Here is a 27462-nt window from a genome sequence, read left to right on the forward strand (position 1 = left end):
AGTTTATGGAAGAAACGGGAGAAGGAAAGAGGAAGGTAAGGGTATGACTTAAGGTGTATTTTTTTTTTCAGTCAATCAGAGGGAAAGTGGACAGTGGAGAAAGTGCAGAGGAAGGATAAAAATAAAAAAAAAAGTGGGAGGGAGCAGAGGACCAACACGCTGTGACTTTGCATGAACCCTGCACCATCCCATTTGTCCAGCTGAAACTACATCTTTCTGCAGCTTTGGATGGAATTAGAAAAAGTGCTCTCTTAGTATCTTAAGTTCACCCCTAAAATGAAATATAAAAACATCAACATGGAAAGCAGCTATGCATTGACTAGACGTATTCACCTGGAATAGACTGTGGGTGTGCGGCCTTCTCACGCAGAGGGCAGCAACAACAAACTCCAAACTAACAGCCTGAAAATGTCCACTTTGGGCTGGGAGTGTACGCAATAAAGAAAACCTTGTTTGGTTCTTTCTGTGGTTGTTTGCGTGGTGTTTTTCTTTTTTTTGTGGGGAAGTTTTTCAAATGCAGAATCAACAGATTATTCCTAAAAAAGCAGGTTACTTAGAGAGACCCAGCAGATGTGCATAGCCTTGTATTTATCTACAGAGAACCTGCATTCTTTTCCTCATTTCCTCTTGCTTGGCAACTTTTAAGATGTTTTTGGGCTTGAACTGTTTAAATGACCGTCTCCTCTCCCCACTTGTGTTAACTGTGTTAAGGAGCTGTGGGTCTATTTGATGAAGCTTCATTCAGACTCTACTCAATTGGCAGACTTGTATCAATCATATGAAATCCAGCCATGCGGCACATCCTCAATATTTGGTTATATGTTTTTAATTTACTTGATATACTTTTTTGTTCTCCCACGCATGCAGCCTACCTTATCGTTTCACAACTGGAGAATTTGCCAATAGTCAACACAAACTGTGTTTGCTCAGTTTGCCTTTAAGGCTAATGCTGACTTTTTAGAGAAAATTGACCTCATTTGTGTTTCTTTTCTGCTAAAATCCAGCCTTTATAAAGCGTCAACTAAGATGCCTTTAAGTAATAATGCATTGTGAAAAGAAAGCTAGTATTTGAAGTTAAGTGTCTGTTGCAGGCTACTATCTGGCTCTCAGTTCCCTATCAAACCAATAACAAGACGTGTGCAATTATGAAGGAGTCTTGTAAATTTAGGGCTTCACTGGACTCATATCGTGCAGTGCTGAAGTGAGGATCTGTTGCCTGACTTTGCTGCTGGTAAAATGTTGAGACAAGTTAAACTTCTCATAAGAACAGATACATTGCATTCTATGGGTGTTGTTTCAAAACTCTGTAATCGCCCTAAAACAGTCAACTACTGTAAGTTATAATGTTTTTACACAAGTCTGAGCAAATTCATGATAAAAAAAGCTCTCTGAAGTTTTCTTTTTGACTAGCATTTGTGTTCTTATATATAACACCTCACAAAATATCTCAAATTCATGCTTTATTTGAAGATTTCAGCCACCAAAGTGTAAACGTGGATGGGCAGTTCACCGCAGACTGACAACAGCATGCTTTGGTCAGAGTGTTTTGTTGTGAAAAGGTGAGGACCAGCCATGCTAGTTCTGGTGAAGTTACAACCACGCAAGTACCCTCATTCGTACACACACACACACACACAAACGTAAAGATACAACCAGTAACCTACCGGTTCATGATGAGGTTCTGTCTCTTTTCTCAAAGGAGGATCAAACTTCACCTGACCAACTGTGAAGAGACGGAGAGGAAGATTAGGCCATGAAGTAAACAGATATACAAAGAATGAGATGACTTACGTCGAACATGTAAACTTTGAGTGGGGATTTACAGTTAATCTCGGACAGGGTCTTTCCTTCCCTGGTGCTCCTGCTGGTGGAGCGGATTCGATGAGGAACAGAGACCGGAGACTATGAAGAAAGAGACGCACAAAGTCAAAAAGATGTTTAAACACTACGCACAATGCATTCATGTACACGGATCTTGACTTCTAAAAATCTTTTTTTAAAACTTAATCTTTCTGCTATTTCCTGTGCGGTGGGATTTGATGACACAGCAAAACAGCCAGACAAACACTGCAACAAGATGGCCAAAACATAGCAACACACTCAAAGGAAAACATCCATTCCCTGGCAACAATATCAACATCTGCAGTGTGTTAAAACACTGACTCCCTGTAAGCTAAAAAAATATCTTTTTAGACAGCCACATACAACATCCATGACCCACATGGTTAAATCTAACCCTCACACACTATCCACTGGCCTGCACCCTAACACAAGCTCCATTAAATAACTCAACTGCTGCCAGGATGCCTGTTACTTTGACAGGAATGGAGCCTATGCATTGTTTCATGTTTGTACAGTTAGTCAATCACAAATCAAATCACAGCAGTTCCAAAAAATCTTGATGTAATAATGTAATATCCAGTGTCAAGATCTTACTCTAATTTCTCAGAGAAAATCGAAGGAACACAGCAACCTTACAGCATGCACTGCAACTGCACTGCAACTGACAAACCAATACAATTTAAATGCATCAAAACCACACTTGTGGCTCATTTCCTCGACTAGATTTGTAGATAAAAAGTCAATTCTCATAACATTCAAACCATAGTTAGTAACTGAAAATAAAAAGGTAGATGAAGATGGCTTCCACAACTAAATCTTTAGGCTCTCTCTAAAGATGCATGATAAAAATACACGTTACCGTTTATCGCTTTAACATTTTCAGCCATCGAATGATTCTGGTAACTGATATACAACCAGAAAAAAAACACAGCTTTCTCCTTTTATGCCCAAACACGTCATGGAATGAGCTTCAACATGCCATCATCTTAAAGACAAACACCCTGTTTGCACACCTTTAGGGGTCTTTTACAAACTGCCCTGTAGGAAACCTGTTGCTGTTTTTAACTGGGGGTGGAATGAGTGTTAAATTTAGCTGGTATGGTCTGTATATCTAATGTCTAATCTATCAAAGTAGATTTTTTAAACATGAAACTGTTTGTTGTTTTAAGCTGCCATCTTGAACAGGACGGTGTATGTCCATAGAAACTTCTAAGCTAAATGAAGGACAAATAGAATAAAATAAATACATAAAATTACACTTCTCTACATGCATCAAACCACCAAATGGAGACGCAACGTTTCGATCCGTCACTCAGAGCGATGTAAAGCACACTGGACAGCGAGAAGGTATTTTTTCATTTTCAACATTTCCAGAACTTCAACATTGGTGTTGCGGTTTTAGTTCTTAATTTAGAAATGCATGTTGGCAAAACCAAACAGCAATGCTCTTGGATCACAAGTTGATTTGACCTGGATGTGGTTCTGATGGATCACTGAAAGAAATGTGAGAGTTTGGAAGCCGCCTTCATGAACCCATTTCTCTGTCATCTCTGCTGCTGCCACAAAACTGGGATGAATTGAGATGTTCTTGCTGATGTTGTCATGGACAGTAAGTGCCAACTATAAAGTTGTACTACTCATTTCAATCGCATTGAGGTCAAATAAATCATTTTAAAAAACAACTGTAAAACCATTTGAATTCTCTATAGTGAGACCGAAATGAATGGCACTATGCAAATAAATGGCTATAATATAAAAGGCTTAAATATTTGCTGCTCAAGTGTTCTGAAAAGGGAACAAACACAGTGTTTGGAATTTTCCTAATCATAAAAATACATCAAATCAGCTGATTTGCATGTCAGTTCAAAGACATGAGCTTTAAAATACAAGTACTTTCTAGAATGTTGAACTAATTATGCAACTGCTGTGGTGATCTATCATCTGCCTGTAGGTCGCATACCAATGCCAACTTCCATGACAACACCAGCGGACACTGAATAGAAAAGAAATCCACTCTCTGTTCATTCAGTTCTGTAGTCCACCTCAAGGTGAACAAAGAAAAAAAAAGAAAGAATTGTTTGTGTTAGAATGACATCACTGCAGCCGACACAAGTACCTTCCTACGGGCTGCAAAACGGGGAGCACGTCTAGCACCGGGGCTTATGGGGAGGAAATGACCTCTGTACTTAAACTGAAGAGGAGGCAGGGAATAGGGGGTGGAGATGAGGGGACAGGAGGAAAATAGGGAAGGGAGGAAGAAGGAGGAGAAAGATAGGGGAAAAAAGAGAAGTGCTACAAGGAGGAAAAGAAGAGGAAAGCCAAACTCAAGACGAGTCAAGCAAGAAATAGGTGAAAGAAAAAAATGGCAGGGCAGGACAGAGGGAAGGGGGATAAATAGAAGAAAATGAGTCACATTTGCCAGAGAAAGGAAGGACTGAGGGTGAGGGGGAGAGGGTATGAATGTTGATGGAAAAGGAATTTAATGAAAGACCAACTGAGGAGACAGGAAGATACAATTTAATGGGGGAGAAAAGAAGCAAAATCCAGAACTCGGTCACTTCTCTGCCGCCTGCTTGTAAACTTGATCACACTTTTGTTTTTCAAGAGTTAATCCTGAGAAGGTCAAAGGTTACCTCAGGTTCAGGGTCGTCGTCATCGAAGTCGTTGTATGTGCTGTGGTCGGGGTTGCTGGCTTTGTCCAGAAGCTCGATCGCCAGCGTCCTGCTGAGAGGCTGGGACACAAACGGATGCTGGAAGACAGACGAAAAGGGAAGAAACTTCCCGCATTACCTTACAAACTTTGAAACATTACAGTGAACTGGGCTGCTTCGGATGACACCAACATACTGATGTGAACGATAGGATGTTTATCAGAAGGCATTTCTATCTTCATAATCTCAGAAAATGGTAAATTTTTTCACAATAATTCCCATCTTTCGATCAATCTCTGGGTTTTTCTCAAAGTAATACCCTTCTTTCGGTTTCTTCTTTTCTTCTTCTTATCTTTAAGTTTGTGAAGCTACAGGTTTGATGTGTTCTGAGGTAAAGAGCAGGACTCTCATGGGTTGGTTATCTTTCTGTTGACTAACCCTTTAACTGATGACTAACCGCAGTGATATATAGTGATTCACAGAGCAACCTGTCAAGTTTATTCCTGCCTTCCATCACTTTCATGTTGCAGTTGCTCAGGCTAATGCGATATACCAGAATGATTTCCATACATCTGCTTAACCTGACAAAAATCACATTATTATTTCAAAGTACAATCAAATGTTGAAGTCCAAGACATGTACTATCTTAGCAGGGTAAACATGTCATACAATAACCGTTGGTTTATCTTAAATTATTTAAAATATCTTGTTTTCATGCTCACCTGCAACAGTTTTTCAGCCGTGGGCCTCTTCTTTGGGTTCTTGGTCAGAGCTAGTTTGACAAAATGATGGAAATTATTTGTCCTGTTTTGACAGACGAGAAAGGAAGACACAGAAAAGGGAGTAAAAGTTAATGTGTGTCATTGGACTGTGTCATACATGAGATGCAGCCTTGATAAAGTTGGGTAATCTCAGCAGTTGGGTGTTACATTCATGGCAGATGTGAGTAATACACAGTAATAGAAAATGCGTCATCTTACCACTTGAGTTTATCTTTCAACTTAGGAGGCTGGAAGTTACTCTTGGTCATTAAGAACAGAGCCCTGATGATTAAAAAAAACAGAACAGGATTACAGCTCAAGTTTTTCATGCAAGAATGTTGTGAAAGAACCTCTTGCATCATAATATAACAATGTCAACATGTTTTACCGTCATGTCATTATTCATTGTTATCAGAAACCAGGCATGAATGAATAGCAAGTGTGTGAAGAACTAAGTTCAACGTTAAACGTGCTAACCGAGGCCTTTAAAGTCTTGGGTTTTTTGCCATTTCTCTGAGCACGGTCTGACTTTGCAGTGAACTTTTTGGGATATTCAATTCTAGGACGTGGCCTTAAAAGCCTTCCCAGATGGCCACAACAGTTGCTTCTCTAAGATCACTGAGGATTTCTTTCTTCCTTGGCGCTGTGTTGACAGCTTCTGCTTTTACAGAGATGCTAACACTTGATGATAATTATTTAATCAAGCGCATTTGATTGGCAGCGTGTGTGCGGGGGTACTTTGTTTTTCACACATTGCTTCTGCATCTAATATGCGATTCAGACCTAGTAAGGACCAGATGACTTAAGAGCTTAGAATTATAAGAGGGTGTACGATCTTTTCCACATAATCTTTAAGAAATGCATTTTATTTTGTGTAATACATTCACCAATTCCTGCACACCAAAGTACTGCTGCAGTCAAAAGCAGAAATGCAGTCAATAAAACTGAAATCTATAATCCATCCATCCATTTTCTATACCGTCAATCCGTTAATCGGGTAGCGGGTGGGCTTGAGCCTATCCCAGCAGGCAAAATCTATAATCTTTCATCGATAATAATCCCATAAAGAAAAAAAAAAACATTTCTGCAGCTACTCTCTGGTGTCATCACACTATTACAGCCCATAAACTCTGACATCTGATAAAACCCTGCGCACACACACAAACTAAGTACCTCATTGGGTGCAGCTCAAACATGGGTGGCTGTAGCTCTGCCAGCTCTATTGCAGTGATGCCAACTGCCCAGATATCACATAGCTGGTTGTAGCCTCCTTTCCTCTCAACTGCTGCTACCTCTGGAGCCATCCTACCAGAGAGAGAGAAACAGATGGTGTGAGAAAGGAGGAAAGGATACTTATGGCAAGAATTAAACAAAAACATACTAAGTGAGGTAAAATCAGCCGTACACAGGACCGGAATTAGAATTGTCTTCAGTATTTCCACGAGGAACAAACAGCTTTGTTTTAACATATTTAACAGCTTAGTGAAAACGTACTAAATGATAAATTCTGTTATTTTTCAGCAAACTTAAGTCAATTAATCAAAATAGTCCTGAATGCATTAGCGTGTTATGTTTATTCATTCACTGTACCTGCATCGATATGAGACATCAGGGGAGCTGATACTGGAAAACAACTCACCAGTAAGGCGTTCCAATGAATGACTTCCTTTTGGCAAGAGTTGCTGTGATCTGAGCTGAAACACCAAAGTCAGCTAAGGAGAGAAAAAGAAAATCAAGGGAGAAAACCAAGAAAAAAAGGTTCTAAGTCAGCAAATGGGGCCACTCAGATTCAGTCTTTTGAAGCAGAAGGTAACAGCGGAGGCTTTGTGTGTTCCTCTCACCTAGTTTCACATATCCACTGTCGGTCAGGAGAATGTTGGCTCCCTGTCAGAGACATAACAGGTCCAACATTAGCTTCCAACACAAAACAATTCCCCAACAGATGTTTCTCCATTATGATCATTCTAATTCACATCACACTAAATATGGAGCTGATTAACTTAACTGGTGCTTTATCCACAGAATGCAAATACAAATTGCATTTTGTTTTGTATTGCATGAATGCTTTAAAACTCACCTTAATGTCTCTGTGCATTTTGCCTTTATTGTGCAGGTAGTATAAACCCTGAAAACAGAATTGCACAGCAGCTCATGTTATTGGTTGTTTTTGCCATTTCCAGAACAAAGAAATACAACTAAAATTCGACTAAATTTATTTTACCAAAATCTTTGCTGCTTCAATGAAAACCAAATGTTTGGAAACTGGCAACATTTTCCTCTTCCAGTTTCCTCTTAAATGTGATTTGTGTCAATATTTCTCTGTTCTTCTAATCTAGTTATAGTCTAACTCTTAATCTAATATGAGCGAAGGTGAAGTGTCGCACTGAAGCAGCTCTCTCATCTGGTCAGAGTGTGCCGTTACAATGCTGATGAGCCGGCTGCCTCTTGTCCCATTGACAGCTCATGAGCTCACTAAACTGTTATTTTTTAAATGGTACAGCCACAATCTGTCAGCGTGATCAAGGTTTATTGTGTCATTAATGGCTGACAGGTTAAAGTGACAGAGAAAAAAAAGAACCAGGATCATTTGTTGACACTCGATGCGCCGCTGGCTGCGTCGACATTTAACTGGTGCCCAGTCGGCCCCGTGCCGCTTCTGAGGAGGGGAGCAATAAGACTCTCACTCAGAGGTACAAAGGAGATTCTTCTTCTATGTTTGCTGTGTTGGATGTTTTTCTATTCAGAATCACCTTTATCTTAATGGATAAACCTCAAACTTTTCTTTACTGTTGCGATATAATAAAGAAAATAATGCCACTTCTTCCAATATGTTTCAGTCGTATCAGACAGCCAAAATAAGTGAATGTGCTCCAACTACGTATAGAACCAACCCCCCAAATATTCTTCTTCTCTGTCAAGGATATGCCTTCACTGTACACTCTGCAACAACAATGTATACACTACCTGCAGGGTCTCCCGTGACATGTAGGCAATCTGTGACTCTGACAAAGGCCCAGTTACTGCAGAAATTCATGCAAAAAAGAGGGAAAAATTATAATTTCAAAGAGAGAAAGAAAAACAACAAGAAAACAATGTAGCTCAGTTAAGATCACATTGTGGCTGAATGATGTGTTTATTGCATGTTGCTCTTACCATGATAGATATCTTGCAGAGAACCTCCTCCACAGTACTCCATACTAATCCATAACTTATCTCTCCTGTGCACATGAAGAGAACTCTGTGTGAGTACAGCTTCACAAATAATCAAACAAATTATATCCCCTCATTTTCTCTAAAACTGTCTTTTATTTTCTGATCGTCTCTTCTTTCTTCACACAGTAAAACATGTCACCTTGATCGCTTTGATAACAGCTATAAATGAATACTGCACATTCACTTTCTCACCGGAGATAACTGCCAAAGTAGGCCACAATGTTGGAGTGTTTACAGTCCTTCATCATTATGATCTCCTGCTGGACGACAGCAAAGTCCTCACCTGCAGCCGACACACACACACACACACATCATAGAGATTACTTTCTATCTGCCTTGTTGTTATTTACAACTTAGAGAAGGATACAAAAAAGAGGAGAAGTGGGTTTGTTAATCATATGTTCAGTAAAGGAAGTATACCAATAAAGACAAAAATTAATCTTTGGAAGGGACAGAAAAAGAGAAGAATGAAGGATGCCAGAAGGGGACTGTAAGACATGGCAATAAAAGAGTAGATAAAGTAATAGAAATAAACCAGAGGTAACTCACCCGGTTCCAGTTTGATGACTTTGATTGCAGCCAGCTCTCCCGTGTTGACATTACGAGCCTAAAGAACGAAAAGAAAAACACTTAGCATTACTGTTTCTGCAATGTTAAGGGTGAACGGGACTGAACTCTAAGGCACAACATGTAAAGTGGAAGCTCATTTTCATTAACAATCCGTGTATCATTCGTTCATTCGTTTTTCCAAATAAAACCAAAAAATAAGAAAGTGGTCCCAGTAGAGTGCCCGTGTAGATATCCCTCCATTAGCTCTTCTATAGCCGCAAGTAGCCACATAACAGCAGCTATGAGCTAACAGAGCTATAGTACACGTTCGTTCATTCATTCATTCGTCTTAAAGTATTGGTGAAATAAAGACAGATAATGCCTTATTTAGAGGCTGCATCGTCTAAGTCCCATTCACTCCATTATATGGATCGCGAGTTATCTAAATATCTTCCGAAGGACGCCGACTTTCGCCAAACTGTTCTCAGTGAGTAGATAAACATATTTCATGCCAGAAATAAGGTCTAGGTTTAAAAATACCAGAGTTCCCCTTTAACAGAGACGTCTTTGTTAACATTATCACACAAAGCTATTGTTAGCAAACGTTAGCTAGCACTTAACCTTAGAACAAACGTAGGTGCTCTTATTGATTTTGGAGGGATTCAGCTGTTCGTGTGGTCTCCCACACTGCTTTATCCACACTCAGCATCTTTCTTCTTCGGCTTGGGGAAGGCAAAGAATTCAACACCACCCTCCAAACTTCTTGGATATCGACTGTCAGACTTGCAAGTCCTGTATGCACACCGCTTCGGCATATTGCTTTCTGCCAAAAGTTTGACTGGCCTCTTGTGCATAGTTATGGTTGCTAACGTAGGATTGGACAGAAGCCTTTTGTGGGAGGGGCTTAGCGAAGGGTCAATTGGATGAAACAGGAAACGCTCGTTATCCGTTTTTTCATTTTAGTTTTAGAAACGAATACTGAGAAAAAGAGTTTTTTCGTTTTCTTATTCTTGGTTTTATTTGGAAAAACAAATGAACGAATGATACACAGATTATTAACACCCCTTCTAAAATAGAGTCTATCTGCAGCCCAGCAGAATCAATAAGTGGATAACTACATTTGCTTGTCTTTCCCAAGCAGCCAGCCAAGACCGTGTTCAGACCTATAAAATTTTTTTTTAATTTTATAAAGAATCATCAGAAGGGGGAAGCTGACTCATCAATTGCTGTTAGATTACTTTGTAATGTGATGTAAATATTTCTTCTCACGATCGACACCAGCTTTGTCGCATCGAGTCTCCAAGGCCCAAACAACTGAAAACACTGGAAACATGACTTCAAACTGCCGGGCAGGACACACAAGCGACACCTGCACCAGAACACATTACCCACCGGTGCAGAAGGGGGCGGTAGTATGTACATTATAAGCTAAAAAAACTGGAAGATTGGATAAATAGTCACACCTGAGCGAGCTTTGTGTTTTTCTGTGATGCAAAGGTAGAAATCAGAGACAGCTTCTTCCTTGAAAAACTGGAATTATTCAGAAAGCTGAAGAACTGCAGAACACAGAGGCTGATTTTTCTATAAATAGTGAGCTGTACTTATATTAGCAGGAGTTCTGGCAGAGCTGGAGAGGAATTATATATGAAACACATGAATAAAAGATGGTCTTTCAGAGCAGACATGAACTGCTTGCTTCTTTCAGGCCGAGTATGCGAGTCTGACTGTGTGTGACATCGCAGAAGTATGTGTGAGAGAATGAGAAAGAGACGTACTGATGAAATAAAGACTTCCAACAACAGCCTGGGAGTAATGCGTCATGTTTGAACAGCTATTGCTTTATTTCTACTCTTGGTAAGGAGAAAGATGGAAACAACCCCCCCTCCATAAAAATTTATTTTTTGTATCAAATATATCTCCCCGATTCTTCCACTTTGACTTGATGTATGTACAGAAAGGGTCCATTCTTATTAACATTAAGGCACAGGCTTGATGATAAGCTAACTTTTAATGCCCATGTTGATGGTTGGGCTTTCATTTTTTTCCCACAATAAGACAATGCTCCTTTCTACCCATGCTGGACTTCAGTGATGTTATCTATATGCACACACCTTAATATTTACTTAAAAAACTGGACACGGCATGTCATGCTGCATTACGCTTCATAACAAATGCAGGCTCACGCACTCATCCTTGAACTTTATCTGACTCTTTAGAAAGGCCTGCTCTTAACCCAGAGAAGAAAAACACACACATTACAAGAACTTTATTAGGTAAATGACCTAGTTACATTCTAGCCTTCTGCATATTACACAATGTGATGCTGAATCTACAACTAGACTGAATCTAAATGCTCCAAACAGCGCTGAGTAAACCTGTTTTCTCCCTCTAGGCTCCTTATGTATTGAAAGAGCTCCAAAATACCATCAGCTTAACAACACGCACCTCCTAAGAAACTTTTAAAGGTGTTTTAAGAACTGCCTTGAAGGAAACCTGTTGTCTATTTATATAGTTTTATAACTGGAAGAGAAATATGAGAAATTTAGTTGTTATGGACTTTTCTCATATTTATTGTATTGTCTTGGAAAATGTGTTTTACACCATCTTCTTGGCAAGGAGTTGCTGAAAGATAAGATCTTGTATCTCAGTGGGACCATAGAGGGTTAACCGAAGAAAAAAAACAATGGCAGAAAACAACAGCGCTGTCGATTCATTTATCAGTAATTTTACAAGAAAAGAGGCAGATTTACAGATGTGTACAGCTGCAGCACAAACACTGCTCAGTTAAAGAGCAAAATCAAGTGCGGGAGAAGAGCAGAGGAGCCGGAGGAACGACAGGATAGAGCAACAACAAAGTGGTGGGAGGAGATGGAAGACAATGAGACGCAAAGAGAAAAGATAGGAGAGACAGTGTGTTCAGTCAGCAGACGAGCAGAGATGACGCATATCAGTCAGTGTTAGCAGCAACACACCCACTTCTTCTTTTTGCTTTCTAAAACTGTTCATATTGAATTTTTCTAGTAAACCGCTGTGTTGTCATGGCTGCATTTCGATGCAGTGGACCTTAGTCGAACGGCACAGGCGGTCTGCGGTTTATACTATTTGAGTTGAAATTTTTGACTCTCTCAGCTTGATCTTAAATGACTTGTTTAGCTGTTTAAAAAAAAAAAAAAAAGACTCATGCCACGCTTACGTTCCACAGTAAACAGAAGGGTGTCACATTTCAGAGCAGCACAGCAACATGATTACTAACTTATATCTAAATGGATATTTTGGCATATTTTTTTGTAGATTTCTTGCAAAAAACTCATTCCCTGTTCATAACTAGTCATGGCTTGATGTGTTAGCTGTGGCGAGTCACATCACACCCACAAGTCCTCATACAAGCTGTTTTTTGTCCCTTACACTGGAGCCACTAAATTTTCTACACATCATCCAGAGGAGCTGTGGCTCAGAAATCAGGTGAGCAGGTAACTGAGTCTGTGTGCTGATGGCTTTTGTGGCTTTTTACACTTTTCTGCTTGCCTGAATATTGTCCCTCGCTACATATGATGCTGCTACATATGATGCTGGTACATATGATGCTGCTACATACGATGCTGCTACATATGATGCTGCTACATATGATGCTGCTACATATGATGCTGCTACATACGATGCTGCTACATATGATGCTGCTACATATGATGCTGCTACATATGATGCTGCTACATATGATGCTGCTACATATGATGCTGCTACATATGATGCTGCTACATATGATGCTGCTACATGTCCAAATACATGTGACACGAATATCAACATAGAAACAGTCATCATCACTGAGAGTTGGTGAAGAGAATTTGTTGCCACAAAAGCTACAAGTTATCTACAGGTTAGCTACAGGTACCCATTATTTGTAAAATGGCAGCTCATCCAGCAGGGGACTCCACAGCATCCTGTCGGAGGCTCTCCTTGAGGATCCGTCTATGGTTGCACGCAGGAACTAATAAGGAGGATTCAAGCTTTTTTCAAGCTTTCCCTATACCCGGTGCCATGTATTTTATTATCAACTTCTGTTTAAAATTGAGTTTTGCATCCCCATTCTATTAAAGGAGAAGTAAGAAATTAAATAAAGTCTTAAGTCCTTTTTTTTTGCTGTGTCAAGAGTGAGAGTGATGTTGGCCTATTATTAATGCAAGTAAAACTCTTCTTCAGTCATTTATTTATTTGTTTGTTAGTAAAACAACAAATATAACTAAAATGTACTTTTACTGTAGAACTTTAACAATGCACACTGTTCTACAGTTTTTAAAAATCACTTACTCTCTTAACAATTCATCAATATTCTATTTGAACACAAAAGCTCATAAGTAGCCACATTTTTCCAAGGAATTGAATGTAGCAGCAGACGATGACAACCTAAGTCTACTGCTGAAAACCACTGAGCAGTTCCACTGGAACATTGGGGCAATTAAAGCCTTGGCCTGGGGCATCAACTACAACAGCAGTTAGTTATTTTTCTTCCCCTCAGAAGATTTCTCCTAGATATCGGAGGTGTCATTCCAATCGCTACCTTGCTTCTGTGACATGCTTTGATTCAGCTCGTCAAATGACATCGACCCAAAACTTTTTCCACGGACAACAAAAGATGCATTTACTCTTTAAGTTACATCCTAAAAATATGAAAACCAAGCAAAGCTTAGTTCAGAAAACAGCTTAGTTTATAGTTCGAAATGAGGATTTCTCCACAAGAATGCAGCTTCATTCAGAAAGTTCAAAAAGAGCACAATTTAAATAACACATCTTGTTTTTCTCTGTCAAAATTGTGAAGGTGTAGGTCTGCATTTTCTCTTAGAAAGCTTATCAACTGCCGAGCTCAGCCATTAGTACTGCACGGCCTCAGGGGAGGAACAGGCGAGGAGTGAGGTGGAATAAAAGCAGTAAAGTGTGTTAAATTAGCACACCTGTCTTTCAACAACACATCGAAACGTGCAAACACATAATGAAACCTCTCAGGTCCACCCCAGATGAAAACCGGCACTTTTTCTCTAAGCAAACAAATGACTCATTTCATCCAGCATCAGAAATCAAAACCATTCAAACTTAAGGTTAATGATCGGCTAATAAGATGGCGACTTTTCTTTAAAAAAAAACAACAGAATCAACAGTGGAATCACTGAGCTTAACTCACTAAACCATCAAACTATTCTCAAACCAAGCCAAATAATTATCCCACATGATATCTGATGAGAAGAAGACTAGTGTGCATGTTTAAATGACTCAAGAGGTAAAAAAAAAAAAAAAAAAAAAAGACTTTTTGTGTTAGTCCGACCAAAGCAGGATGCATGTTAGCATGTTAGCATGCAAGCTAACATGCTAACATGTTATTGTATGGAATTGAGCTTCTCCAAACCAGACAATCACACCCAGATGATGCTGTACGGGATGGACAATTAAATAATCTATTATAACAGTTGCATGACAAATACGAATCTACTGACATTTCATAATCGTGATCGCCCTAACTGAGACGGGGACAGTGGTCCAATTAACAGGCCAAGTCAAGCTGGGACTGTAGCGCTACGCGACTGTACTTCTGATTCATCACGGCCCCTGAACATTTAGTGTCGGCCTGTGAAGTCACATAGTGCACACTTCACGTACTGCTGCCACACTGACCCACCTGAAGAGCATGCGTAAATATACATTATATGCACGTAGTTGCAGTTTTAGAAGAGTAAGTGCAAAACCATCATGCCTTCCTATTTACTTAGTGATGAGGCAGCTTTGAGTTTAAATTACATACTACTGTACGGAGGGATTAAAATGATCCACAATTAAAGTGAAAGATTTGCTCGGGTGTAAGATTTTTCGGGACAAATGTGAACTAAATGTGAAGAAACGCTTTGAAAACAAGCGTTTGCATGTTTGTAATACCAGCTATCATTTTGCCAGAGAGTTGCAGCTCGTTTATTAGACTGAAATCTGCTCCAAAATTAATGAAAACACCTTGCTTTTTTTAGAAGGAGACATCCACATTAATAACGGACTGTTCGCGTTTTAATATGTAACCTTTAAATGTAACCTGGTCAAAATAAGTGCAAATTTCTTAGATCTAATGAATCAGGCGTGGTGGACAGTCCCTTTACTTCAGACGTGCTAATTTGCTGAGTAGTGGTTTTCCAGCTCAAATGCAGCAAAGCAAGGCTGTAAATAATATGTCTGTTTGCGGGGGAAGGTTCACTGACTTTTTCACCTGCCCCACTATTACTTCTTTTGGGTTGAACCACCCTGAAGGGAGGTATAATCCCAGCTGCTGTCTGCATACCAGCAGCTTACCACTGCTCTCATTTCCTAAATCATTCTGTATTTAATAAAGGAGCACATGCTATGTGTACAAAGCCCGATTAACATGGTTTAACTGCACTTTAAATAGGTGGTAGCGTCCTTCCTCCAGCTACTGGGAGAAAAACTGGACTGGGCGTATACTTAAATAGTTGAAAAGCTTTAACTGACATGATGACTTCTCTGGAGTAAAGGTTATCAAATAGCTCACATCGGACAACTGGTCTGTCAGACAGAATAATAAACCATGTTTAGACGCTACACATTCATTCTGAACCATTAGACTTCGTATTCTTTAGCATAAACAATGCCATAACTAGAAGATCTGGTTCTGTCTCTTGCCACATTTCTGTCATTAACTAACTACTATGTAAACATGCAAGTTATTAATGGGAACTGCGCCAGTCACACACAGACGAATTCTTGTGCAGCACTGTACACGACATCAGGCACACACCTGAGGCTGAACAGGATTTGCTTGAGAGCTTTTCTATACGCCAGCCGATTTCTGCATATCCCCCTCAGACAGCAAATAAGCAGAGAAACAGACACGAAAACAGGATGATTGTGCACCAGCAGCTTTAACCAACTCTGCAGCCATCTGCGTGTGTCGCTAAACATGTTAGACAACAGCTATCGGCTCAACCGTCTTCCTCTGCTGGACTAGTGTGGAACAATGGGACTAGAACACACACACACACAAGGAGGAAGTGAGGAATCCTGCATTCCTGGACCACGGCTGCCCAGCTGTGCCACACACACAGCGAGGTCTGGCCAGAGGAAATCGTTACTGCCACATTTGTAACTGTTAAGGACATCAGTGTTTTCATATTTTAGGAGTAAATGTAGCGAGAAAGCCAATAAATATGGCTTCAACAGCCAAAGAATGCCTTCACACTTGCAAAGCCAGCCTTATCCACAATTATGGAATGTTTATGTGATTTAAGGGGAAATTCTGCATACAATATAGCCAAATGCATGTTACACACCACAAAAAAACATGTCGTCTCAAGGATATTTGCTGAAGCATGTTATAGTGGTAAGCAGACTCATAAAAGCATAGTAGGAGTCTTTACGCCTCACATAAAGTTAAATATTCAGATGGTTTAGCTTAATCATGTCATTAACTGATCACTATCATCTGCTTCTGCTTCTTTTTTCTAAAGCCGCACCACTGACACTTTAAGAAAATGGACAAGTCTTAAACTGCACAAATCATCCCACGTGTTGGGGAATACTTGGCCATCGCAAGTGAAGGCAGCTATTACAGCAATACCTCCTGAGCAGCTTATCATGACTTCAGAGCAAAACATCAAGCCGATACTTGCCTTTATTGATGAAGTTTTTGGGCGGTCTATATAATAATGTGGGAACGCAAAAGAAGAGCATTAAGTGCTACACCCACAAAACGTGACAAAACAATACATGCAGTAGCTTTAACAACACAAAGGAACAGTGTGCAGTTTAATGACATCATGTAAAAGGAACCGTGAGAGAAATTCTGAATTAAACTTTTACCTTCTAAAGATGTTTCTGGCTTCAAAAGTGAGAGGAGAAAAATCAAGCCTGTGATCTGGTGATGATAGGGCCTTGTTCCCAACATTAGCCAATCCCCCTCTACAGTTTCTAATACAGACGGAGAAGCATGGCTACAAAACTGAGACGATAGCAAGCCAGCAGAGTTCATGCTTTGTTTCCTGCTCAAACATTCCTATCCAAGCCACACTTTTTCACACAGTGGTAGAACCAAATATAGGCATCCATGAGGTTTACCAAACGCTCTGGTACTTAATAGCACATCCTTTAATCCAGCGGCTTCAGGTTGGAGCGCTCATCTTCTGAAAACTGCTGTCATTAACATTAACAACAACACATGCCATATAACAGTTTTATAGTCTCTATAGGCACATGGCCTCATCTACTGATACATATAGTCTGAGCAAGAAAATTCCTATTTGTTTTGATAGGACTGTTTATATGGACTAGATTAACAAAATTCACCCTGTATAAAATATTTCAAGGTATATCAGCGCATATTTATTAACTGTGCAGTGTTTGCGAGAGGCCATGAAGGCCACTCAGCTCTCAGCTGCCGGCCCCCTGAAGATATTCTGCTGAACCTATCAACCTTCAACAAGTCAAGATACTGAACCTAAATTAGAAACAAGATTAGCCGCAGAGCAATACAATACTGAGAGCAAACTCGAAAGAATGACACACTGACCGCACAAACAAGGTTGCACATTTGAAACTGATGGCAATTATGTGCTCAAAAGGAATGGAAATAATCCATATTTATAAGGCTTTCTGTCATCAACCACAATGAGCCTCGAGGTTAACTAAACATCATCTAGTCATATTAAGGCCTCTAATGAATCTCCAGTCTGTCAAAGACTTTTCACTTAAACAGCAGCAGCAGACTAAATTCCACAAGCAAGCGAATGGAAAACAGACAACTCCACATGTATGTGGATGTTTATCTTGCATAAACTGACATGCACAGTCTCTGAAATGACCAAAGGTTGAAATTACTTTATATTAGTTGATTTGAAGCTATCAGAATTTTCTCGTATGCTTTATCCTATACGCTGTGGATACAGTATGTTAGATGGTCTTTACTTGTGTCCAAACTGCTCAGTTGTAGATTCAAAGCAACAACATCCTGCATGATGGCATTTGTTTTTATGTCTTGCAGCATTACTTTACAACATCAATTTTGACTAACAGGTGGCAGTCTTACTGCGTTTCTCCACTGTATATTTCACTAAATAGTGTTATATGAGACTGCAATTTAAAGTGTGTGGCATGTGATAAACATGGTGATGTGGCTGTGATGGAGCTGGGCTGCTGCTCAGGAGCTGCCTTCCAGTTTGGACCCCAGCCTGTCTGCTCCTCGCGCGGGGCCTTGATAAACTGTGGGACCAAACTTAACAGCTACAACGCGCCTCATGTCGAAGTCTAATCACAAATGAGCGCAGGAGTTTCTTGATAATCGTGACTAATTCCTGGTGATGTAAAAACGTGTATAACAACGTTTTGTGGAACGATATAAATGTTGTTGTAGCCTCCTGAGCGCTTTAGCCAAAGTGTTTCTCCAGACAGGCAGCTGTCAGACTCCGTCAGGGTTAAGCAGAGACACTTACAACATATTTATCAAAACAAGTGTAATACTGTGGTTTTGCGATGCAAAATTATGTAACTTCTGCCTCTGTCTACGTTTCTGTAAACGTACCAAATTGTTGTTTGTTGACATTTGTTCACAATGTTCTCACGAAACAGCAAAGCGCCTGGTTAGCCTCTTTAGGCTAACAAGACAACTGCGCCCGTTTTCGGACAGCTAGCAACTATGTGTCGGCTATGCGTCCGACAAGCTCTGTACTCATAGTTATCGTTGGCTATTGTCATTTATTACTTTTTAAAGGCAGGGAATTTGCCATTGTTGAAAACTATATCACTAACGTTAACCTGGGTATCAATACAATCAACAAAAAGTTATGTGTAAGGGCCCAAAACAAAAACACTAAAAATAGTGGAGCCTTGGCGGTTTGTCCGACAATGGAATCAAGTGCATGAATAGCTACTAACACTGCACCAGTATGTAGCTTGATGAAAACAACAGCGCAACGTTTCATCAGCAAACACCTAACGGTGTCTTAACGATCTGTTTTCAATAGCATTAATATTACCAACAAAGGGGAACATTATAAATCACTCTTAAACGTCACACCACTATTAGTCCGAAAATGGAACTCCATCAAAGCTATCGTCGCTGCTGTTTTACCTTATATACATCTCCGTATGTGCCGCTTCCTATCCGCTGGATCAGCTCGAAATCCTCCTGCGGATTCCGCCGGGACAGGTCGACACTGGAGTTCATTATTTCCACTGCCGATTACGGCACCGATCGCGCACGGTTGACGAACCCCGACAATGTAGGATAACTGATATTTTATGAAAAACATACAGCGTCAAAAGAAATCCAGCCCGAATCCACTAAAGCTAAAACATGGCTTCCACTGCGCATTGAGCATGCGCAACGGATATCATGGCGTACCCTCTCCATGGTGTTTTGTCAAAAAAAGACGAGGTTGTTGAATTTAATATATGTGAATAGAACCAATCCAGTGGAATATTTTGTTGATTTAACTTTAATAAACAGATGTTTTGTAACTTTATGCATCTAAAAGTGAAGTATGCCAGAGAAAAACAACACACAACGGTTAATAATCAAATATCATCAATCAACATATTGTGACAAAAAGAAAGCTATGTTTTCTAATCTTCTGGAGGGGGGGGGCAAAAAAGAAAGTGAAATGAATGAAAAGCCAAAGCCTTGTGTGGCCACTCAGTAAAACTGGGCTAAGCAGGGCTAAACAGAGGCAGATGGCAACACTGATGTGGTCTGTTACAGGGAGAACAAAAGTCCCAAACTTTTACCGTTGTCATGTGGTGACTTTATTATTGATGTGGCCCATTATCATTTAGATTATGTATGAGCATCCATCCACCTGCTGATAAACTCAGTATGTACATTTTTCACCATGTCAAACAAACCAGGTGCAGAGTCAGATGCCCTTTGCTTCGGGGGAGCTCAAAGTATCTGAAGACAAGCACGTTGGAGATTAGACTGATTCCAAACTTTCTTTTAAATCTCAGGTAAACAAGGTCTGTAACAGGGTCAGATTTGATCTCTCAAATTAGAATTTCATAACAGATTACATTTCTACAGGGGGAGCTAAGATGGAAAGGCATTTATTGGTCATCTGCCACCAGTTGTGCTGTTTACCAACCTGCTTACAGGCCTGCACCACTTTATAGAAACAAACACTTAACATTCTTGATAAGAAATAGTAACAATTGAACTCTTGCTTAGTCAGGAACACATAATCAAATATGTTAAGTGTTTGTGACACATACAAAGCTGGATACGGGCAGACTTCTCTTCTGCTCAGTTTGTCAGTATAACAACGCTGCATATCAGCTTACAGCAGGTGCAGCGAGGGCAGACTGTGTTATCCCACAAAGGAAAAGTTAGTCAGTTTTCTCTGTAAAAGACGCAGCAGAGAGGAACTCCATTCCAACAACTATTAGAGAATTGGACACATACTATTCACTTAAAACTAATCTAAAGAGATGGTTACATAGTAATCGGTTCTATCAACACTAGAACTCATTTGTCCGGGTTTTAGGAGTTCATTTTCTTTAGAGGATGCCGCAGTATGTCAGTGTATTTAACCTCAAAATGGACACGACGGGCATTTGCTTTTACATCTGTGTTTGCGACTCTAATGGTGTCTGATAATGATTTCTGTTATGTCTGCTGTAACGAAAGTTGTTTTAATTCCAGACTGTTAAGAGAGACTATAACACATTTTCAGGGACTTTTGATTAAAAAAAATACTGACCCATGTATACAGGTTTTGGAGCAACAAATGCCACCAGATGACATCCTTTTCTCAGAGGTATCCTTCTTATTTTATAAAATTTGAATTCCAACCAGCACCACCCCGTTTCCAAAGGAAAGGTGATGCAGCATAGCAGAGAAACTCGTCCCTGTGCCCAATTCTTTGTTCAAATCTTTTTTTATACAAAGAATTTGATCTGATTCAGCATTTACTATGCTATCTTTGCACTACTGTCAATAAATAATTACATAAAAGCATCCCAACTTTTGAAATGGTTGAAATTAGAAGGTCTCCAATAAATATACAGTTAACCTGAGTCTGAGAAGTCTATAAATTATTCATGTTGTCATGGGAACTAATGGACAAAAACAGAACATTTTTATTACACTTTGAAAGTTCATACAACTTTAAAATTCTCCATTTGTTCCCATTCTTTATTAGATAAAACATCTCTGTTACAGAGGAGTCACAGTAAACTGTCGCATTTCAACTGAACCACCTGGTTTTCATGATAAAGCAATCGGCAAAGCAATCTGTTTATTATGAAATGTAACTTTGACAAACACTGATCAAGTGTCTGTTTTGACATATTTAAGGATAAGTCCATCGATTGCTCCTAAGCTGACTCTGAGAGTCGTTTGGTGCTTCAGAGAGGACAAAGGAGGCTGAACACTGTGCTGAAGCTCTGTTCCATGGGCTGCTGAGGATTTAACCCCTGGCTTACTCTGGAAAGTCTGCTGCTCTGAGGATGACTCAGGAGGAAGGCAGTTCTTTCTCCCAGTTTGAGCTGGCTCTTCCTCCTGGTTAGACGTTTCTCCGGTGTGTTTTTGTAACAGGAGTTTTTTCAGGAGACAGGACAACTGAGGACTAAGGAGGACAACCAGGACACCACCTATACGAAGGACTCTAGAAAACACAAACACAATTTTAAATTATTTATAATCCAAACCTTTGTTACTGTGTACATTTGGAAAAATTTGATCGCATTTTCTTAAATCGCTGTACAATTCTAAAATAAACATCTGAAACAAACAACCGGGAACAAACCTCTCACACTCACTGAGGATGAGTGGTAACTCTGCCGCCATGTTTATTCTGGTGCCAAACTTTCTGCCAAACGGCAGGTCACAAACCACAGCATCTACGCTGGTGCTGGGCAGGGGCAGCACTGCTCGCACAGAGGAGCACAAACAAGCAAAGAGGCCATTTAATACATCACAGAGGACTCCATTACCCCTCCTATACAATATTTCCCATCAATGACACGCTGCCTTGGATATACAGTGACAGTTAGGAAATCACTTTCTACAAACTACAACTACAAGTAAGTCAATATGTCATCCAGGTCACAGTAATCCTAAGAGCGTAAATAAGGGCAACTGGACTTCTTCTTGGATCCTGAAAACGTTTTACCTCTCATCTGAAAGGCTTCTTCAGTTCTGAAATGGATCGAACTGAAGAAACATTTAGGATGAGAGGTGAAACCTCTTATTTAAGCTCTTAGGGTGTTTAGAGCAAGCTTTGTGTAATAGGTACCATTATTCATGAAACATGATTACATTTCTCAGAGAAATTACTGACTACATTTCTAAGATGTTATACTTTTAAGTTGCAGAGGAAGATTTAAAAGCATCACCATCCTTCAAACAGAAATGGGGGATAAAAACAGCATACCATGCATATGAAGCACACACAAATATGTGTGTGTTGTAGAATAATGTTTTTGTATGATTATATCTGCCTCGACATGTATTGGACTGATTGATCCTTAATTCAGAGGCAAAGGAGCCTCTAACCTTTTGAACAAGGTTAAAAAGAGCATGTAAAGCTTTAGCTAGTCTCTGCAGATCAAAGAAGGAACATATAAAGTTTATGGCATTATCTGGATTACTGTTGTGATCACAGGTTTCCTACCCAAAGACGAGGCTCTCAGCAGGTGTATTCGATTTCCCAGCTCTGCAAATGCTATGTTCTCATTGGCCTTCTGCAGCTGTCCATCATCAATGTCCACACCCAGAAAACAGGAAGCCTGAGGATCCCAATGACAGTGGTCGATAACAACAATGGAAGTGTTACAATCGCTCAAAGCACAAACAAGTACACTTTTTAAATAGCAGCTTTGACTTCATTACCTAGACCAAAAGGTTTAGATCAATAAAACCATAGAATTGACTAAAGGATATTTCATAGGTGGAGTGCTTGCAGCAAAGCTGAACCTTCTTTGCATTAACAGATACACATGACACAGACCACAAATCAATAAGGGCACAAACAGACTGGCCTACCGATCAGATATTTTATTTTATATTTCTTTAGTTGAGAAATACATGTGAACAATGCATAGATTTGTGCTCTGACCTTATGTTCCTGTGCAGCTTCTACTAGGATGGTTCCCACTCCGCACATCGGATCAACCACACAGAAGCCTGGCTGGAAAACAGGAGGCAGCACAGAGTGCACTCAGCGGGTCAATCCTTTGTAGTGTTAATGTGACTGCAGGGCAATATTTCATTACAGACTGACGGCCACTGTGCGTGTAAATGTAACACACAACTAACTCTCAGCTAAAAGCTTTAGAGTGGCAGAGATGTGGTCACATTAAAATGAGTGTAACCTGCTTTTTAAAGGGATTAAACTCAACTATTGTGCAACAAACGAAACAAGAACATTTTTGCATGTAAAATTTGGTAACACATTCTCAGTTACATACACAAGCAACACCATGGAGCAAACAATGTAACTCCCTCATAGTTTTAAATAATCCTGAAGAACGCAGCAGGAGACATCCAGTAGCCGTGTGTTCCTACCTGTATCTCAGCAAGTGAAGCCATGGCCCAGGCTACTGTAGACCTCAGTCCTGTGGTTTTAATATAGCTCCTGTTAGCTAAAGGTAACCTGAAGAGACATGAAAGGACCTTTACTCTAGAAGCGCTTATCAAACCGATTTAAGCAGCAATATGAAACATTTTTATAACCAAATGTTAGATGTAAAAGTTCCTGACATCATCATCATTAACAATATTTGGCATTATTTGAGGAACATACAACAGCACTTACAGTTGGTGAGAAACTCTTCATATTATAATAGCATAAAGCAGTAAGAAATACAAATAGTTAAAAGCTAAACGAGCAGCAGATAGAATAGATAAAGCAGCTTTAAGAATAAGAAACAGCATGTGTTATTGCAGAATGGTTCTTTGAATGAACCAAAACAAATGGCATAAGTTTATAAGCAACAACCTGGTCACTGGAATCCCCAGCAGGCAGTAGTCGTCACTCAAATAGACATTTATCTGCAGAAAAGAATCAACAACCGATGACTGTGTCAGATTCTAAAATGATGGGAAAGAGAGCAGTGATTTTCTGCCAACAGCATAATCAATAGAGAAGTGCTGATTTCGGCATTATTACCAGTCAAAAACACACAAAAAATGACCCAAAAATCAACATGTTAAAATAACTTTTTTAAGTACAAGGTTTACCTCCAGCCGTGGATTCTTCAGGTCAGCTTTCCAGCCCAGCACTCTGCTCACACCTGCTCCCAACACTCTGCTCACTTCCTGTATTAGACAATATGCAAACGCATCTATAATCTGAGCAATTACGCAGCTATACAAGTGTTCTGTGAACTTTAAGTCTTTGCATGATATAAATTGAGCAACTAAATGATATCAATGAAATTCTCAATCAAGATGCACATAAATAAAAAGCTTCACACTTTACCTGAGCTCCGAGGCATCGGGACAGTGATCCGCTGCATTTGCAGCTAATCCTAAAAGAGACTGGGATAAAAAAAAGGCAGCTTTTTTTCCCAGAAGTCATAACTTTACAGTTAACATTGAACTAAGTTTGATAACAACCATCCATTTCCTTACCATTTTCTACATCTTCTACAGTTTTTCCCATTTCATCCACCCTCCTGCTGATAGATTTCACATGGTGCTCCAGCTCTGGGGATTCGTTATCAGAAACCGATCTGCAGCCATCGAAGTTTGCTCTGTATTTTCTCAAGTTGCTAAACTCCATAGCAGACGCAGCTGTATCTTCCTCTCTCTTCTTGTCTATCTCAGATGATTCCCTTTTCTCTACATTTATCTCAACAGATAAGTCCTCCCTCTCCGCTTCCTCCTCAGTATCCTTTTTTCTTTTCTTTTCTGATATCTGTATTCCATTTTGCTCGACACGTCTCAGCCTCTCGTTCCCACTCTCGTCCTCCCTAAGCTCACACGTACGTTTTCTAGACACCTCAGGGCACTTCAGCCCCTCTTCACTGCCTCTCCCCTCCTCTCTCTTCCCTGTAACTCCCAGTACAGTGCTTGGTGTTTTGACAGCGTTTCTGCAGGCTGCCAGCTCCCTCTGTAGGCGGCTCCATGTCATTGCAGCTTTGGTCCATTGATCCCTGTCACCCAGAAGTCTGGATAGCAGCACAGAAGCTGTTTTTGCTTTAAATATGACAGAGAACAGAAGTCAGTCAAAAAGTAGTAATTATTCACTGAATGCCGAAGTGATTTTGCTTTGCTTCTCTTGTGTCAGGGTTCTACCTGGGCTGGTGTGGGCTGACAGCCTAATAGGTGAGTCTTGCTTCAACAGAATGAAGAGCCTCTCTGCAGCCTTCAGCTCACTGACTCTGTTAATTGTTGCAGAGGAGCTGAACAACACTTTACCAGGAATCTGACACACCTGGATACAGAAAAAAAAAAAAAAGTCTCATATTTAGGAACGCCTTGACAACTGTCTTGGCTGCACATATAATGAATTAAATTTTCACTTTGTGTTGACAAACATGTGACTGTTAGTAGGGATTTGGATATGAGTATATGAAACCGATAGGGTCAATGTAAGCCAACTCCACTGACCCCATTTATGCCAGCTGTTGTATTGTATTGCATTAGATGTCACAGATGCCTGGTGAGTGTTGGTGTCACACAGACGCATAAGCTTTGTTGACTTTTGCGGTCACTATCTGATAGGCTAAAATAAATAATTTGGCCAAAGCACACTTTGAATGGTGCCCCAGAATTGCCCAGGTAAGACCAGGTCTCAGGACAGAAAAACCTGTTAATATTTTGTCCAAATTCATGTTATCACTGAGAGCCCAGCTGTCACAAAACTGAAATTTGAAGTTGGCAACCTTTACAAAGCTAGAGCCAGCTTATTTTGAATGAGTTGGAAAAATCCAGCAAACAAAAATTACACTGTATTTTTTACTTTTTGAAAACTGTAAATATTCAGTTCCAGATTTGCAAAACATTCAGCTATAACAGTTTGGCTGTAAATGATCGGGGCTTTGAACATGTTGATGTGCACATTTTAACCAGATCAAGATAACGAAGCTTAGAATTACTTGTAAAAATTATTAGATTTAGTTCTAATAATGGACAAAATTACTGCGCTGTTAAGGAAAAAACAACAAAATCCATGACAGGGACTGGAAGGATTAGGAGAGTTAGTATGGATGATTCCCAATAAGTACAAATAAACTCTCAGAAAAAAAAAATATTCAGAAAGAGTAGTAAGTACATTTAATGCTCTTTAAACTGGCCACGAGACTATTGATCCATTTTTTTTTTTTTTTGTGAAGAAACGGGATATTACTCCATGCCTGTTGGTACTTCAGTCGCACTGACATGTTGCCAACACAGTGGCTAACATAGGTTAGCACTCACGTCCTCAGCTGCCAACTTCCCTTTCACTTCGTCAATTAAAAAAGGCTCCATCCCGTTCCCGGCGGTGCAGTAGTAGCGAACAACCCTCCCATCACCACTCGGTTCATCCATGATGCACTTCTATATGCTGTTTTGTATTTTCAATGACTCATCACTGCAGCCAGAAGTTTGCTATCTGTTAAACCAAACTGTGAAAGCCGCCATGTTGGCTTACATGTTTACACCGGAAGCGGAACTACGTCCTAAGACGATGATGTCACCTTGACCAGCAGGGGTCGCTCTTGTACAAAGGCAAAAAATACCCCCCCTCATAGTAATTGTCACATTTATCATAATGTGCATGAAATAATGTGTCACCTGTGCTGAGGCTTGTTTATATTTATTTTCTTTGTAATAATGGCATTTTGATGTGACAAAGAACCAAGACAGCAGGAATTTATTTTGTGATTCGGGAGTATTTCATGTCCAAATGCTTCATTGAAAATATTTGGCACAGATGTTTTCATACATACGGTCACTTTCAACTTCAAATACGTGAGTGCATGTTCTTGCAAAGACATTTCTTGCAGCTTCGGTTTGAACAGCTCCTCTGCTGCAGTAGGAATACCTGGAGGCAGCTCTGTTTCCTGAAACTGGAAGGAAAACTAATATATCCTGCAGCAGGAGTAAGTGCATCCATGCAGTACTGCTCTTTTATCCGGTATCATTTGGAGACATCCTTCATCCTAATACGTTTCGACACTTACCCTAAATTGCTTTCTTATCTCTTTCTCTCCTCCCGCTTTGTCACACACTTTCTTTTTAATCTCCATCTTTTTCTTTCTGCCATTTCTGTGACCCCAAACATATTTAATCCCTTTACTTTATTTGATGAGCAGTGTTCTGCTTGGTGCCTCGTGCTATAAACCCCTCAAACCTTGACATGCTGCTGTGACCTACCACTGTGTGGTGCATAAAAATGTGAAGGATTGTATTTGCCAACACAGGTGTTAGATAGATTCAACTTTGCATCAGGAGATTGTTTTGATTTCCACTGAATCTCTGAGAA

General features: G+C 39.9%; 2 protein-coding genes across 10 annotated transcripts in view; both read right to left on the reverse strand.

Moving 5' to 3' along the window:
• Positions 1 to 19359, reverse strand: part of LOC140312810 (mitogen-activated protein kinase kinase kinase kinase 3-like) — a 41482-nt gene extending 22123 nt beyond the window's left edge. For all 8 annotated transcript variants that reach the window (XM_072390634.1, XM_072390630.1, XM_072390631.1 and 5 more), the window contains exons 1-14: positions 19125 to 19359; positions 9017 to 9074; positions 8660 to 8750; positions 8408 to 8472; positions 8219 to 8274; positions 7332 to 7379; positions 7096 to 7138; positions 6894 to 6966; positions 6428 to 6559; positions 5474 to 5536; positions 5216 to 5297; positions 4476 to 4592; positions 1824 to 1902; positions 1665 to 1723 (exon numbers count right to left, since the gene is read on the reverse strand). In XM_072390634.1, the coding sequence (XP_072246735.1) occupies positions 1665 to 1723; positions 1824 to 1902; positions 4476 to 4592; positions 5216 to 5297; positions 5474 to 5536; positions 6428 to 6559; positions 6894 to 6966; positions 7096 to 7138; positions 7332 to 7379; positions 8219 to 8274; positions 8408 to 8472; positions 8660 to 8750; positions 9017 to 9074; positions 19125 to 19220 (1062 nt within the window). In that variant the 5' untranslated portion in view covers positions 19221 to 19359. The remainder of the gene's footprint in view (positions 1 to 1664; positions 1724 to 1823; positions 1903 to 4475; positions 4593 to 5215; positions 5298 to 5473; positions 5537 to 6427; positions 6560 to 6893; positions 6967 to 7095; positions 7139 to 7331; positions 7380 to 8218; positions 8275 to 8407; positions 8473 to 8659; positions 8751 to 9016; positions 9075 to 19124) is intronic.
• A 1813-nt stretch (positions 19360 to 21172) lies between these two features.
• On the reverse strand, positions 21173 to 26624 carry thumpd2 (THUMP domain containing 2). 2 transcript variants are annotated; one of them, XM_072390635.1, is made up of 11 exons: positions 26415 to 26624; positions 25290 to 25428; positions 24624 to 25190; positions 24472 to 24530; positions 24231 to 24308; positions 23989 to 24041; positions 23556 to 23643; positions 23107 to 23178; positions 22663 to 22777; positions 21796 to 21916; positions 21173 to 21654 (listed from the first exon to the last, which is right to left on the reverse strand). In XM_072390635.1, exons 1-11 carry the CDS (start codon positions 26523 to 26525, stop codon positions 21318 to 21320), a joined length of 1740 nt encoding a protein of 579 aa, XP_072246736.1. In that variant the 5' UTR covers positions 26526 to 26624; the 3' UTR covers positions 21173 to 21317. The 2 variants fall into 2 exon arrangements, with proteins under 2 accessions (XP_072246736.1, XP_072246737.1); XM_072390636.1 differs by having other exon boundaries at positions 21548 to 21654; positions 21809 to 21916.
• Between the last annotated feature and the right edge of the window lie 838 nt (positions 26625 to 27462).

The sequence above is a fragment of the Leuresthes tenuis genome, unplaced genomic scaffold, assembly GCF_036924035.1.
Source record: "Leuresthes tenuis unplaced genomic scaffold, fLeuTen1.0.hap1 SCAF_8, whole genome shotgun sequence".
NCBI classification, from domain to species: domain Eukaryota; kingdom Metazoa; phylum Chordata; class Actinopteri; order Atheriniformes; family Atherinopsidae; genus Leuresthes; species Leuresthes tenuis.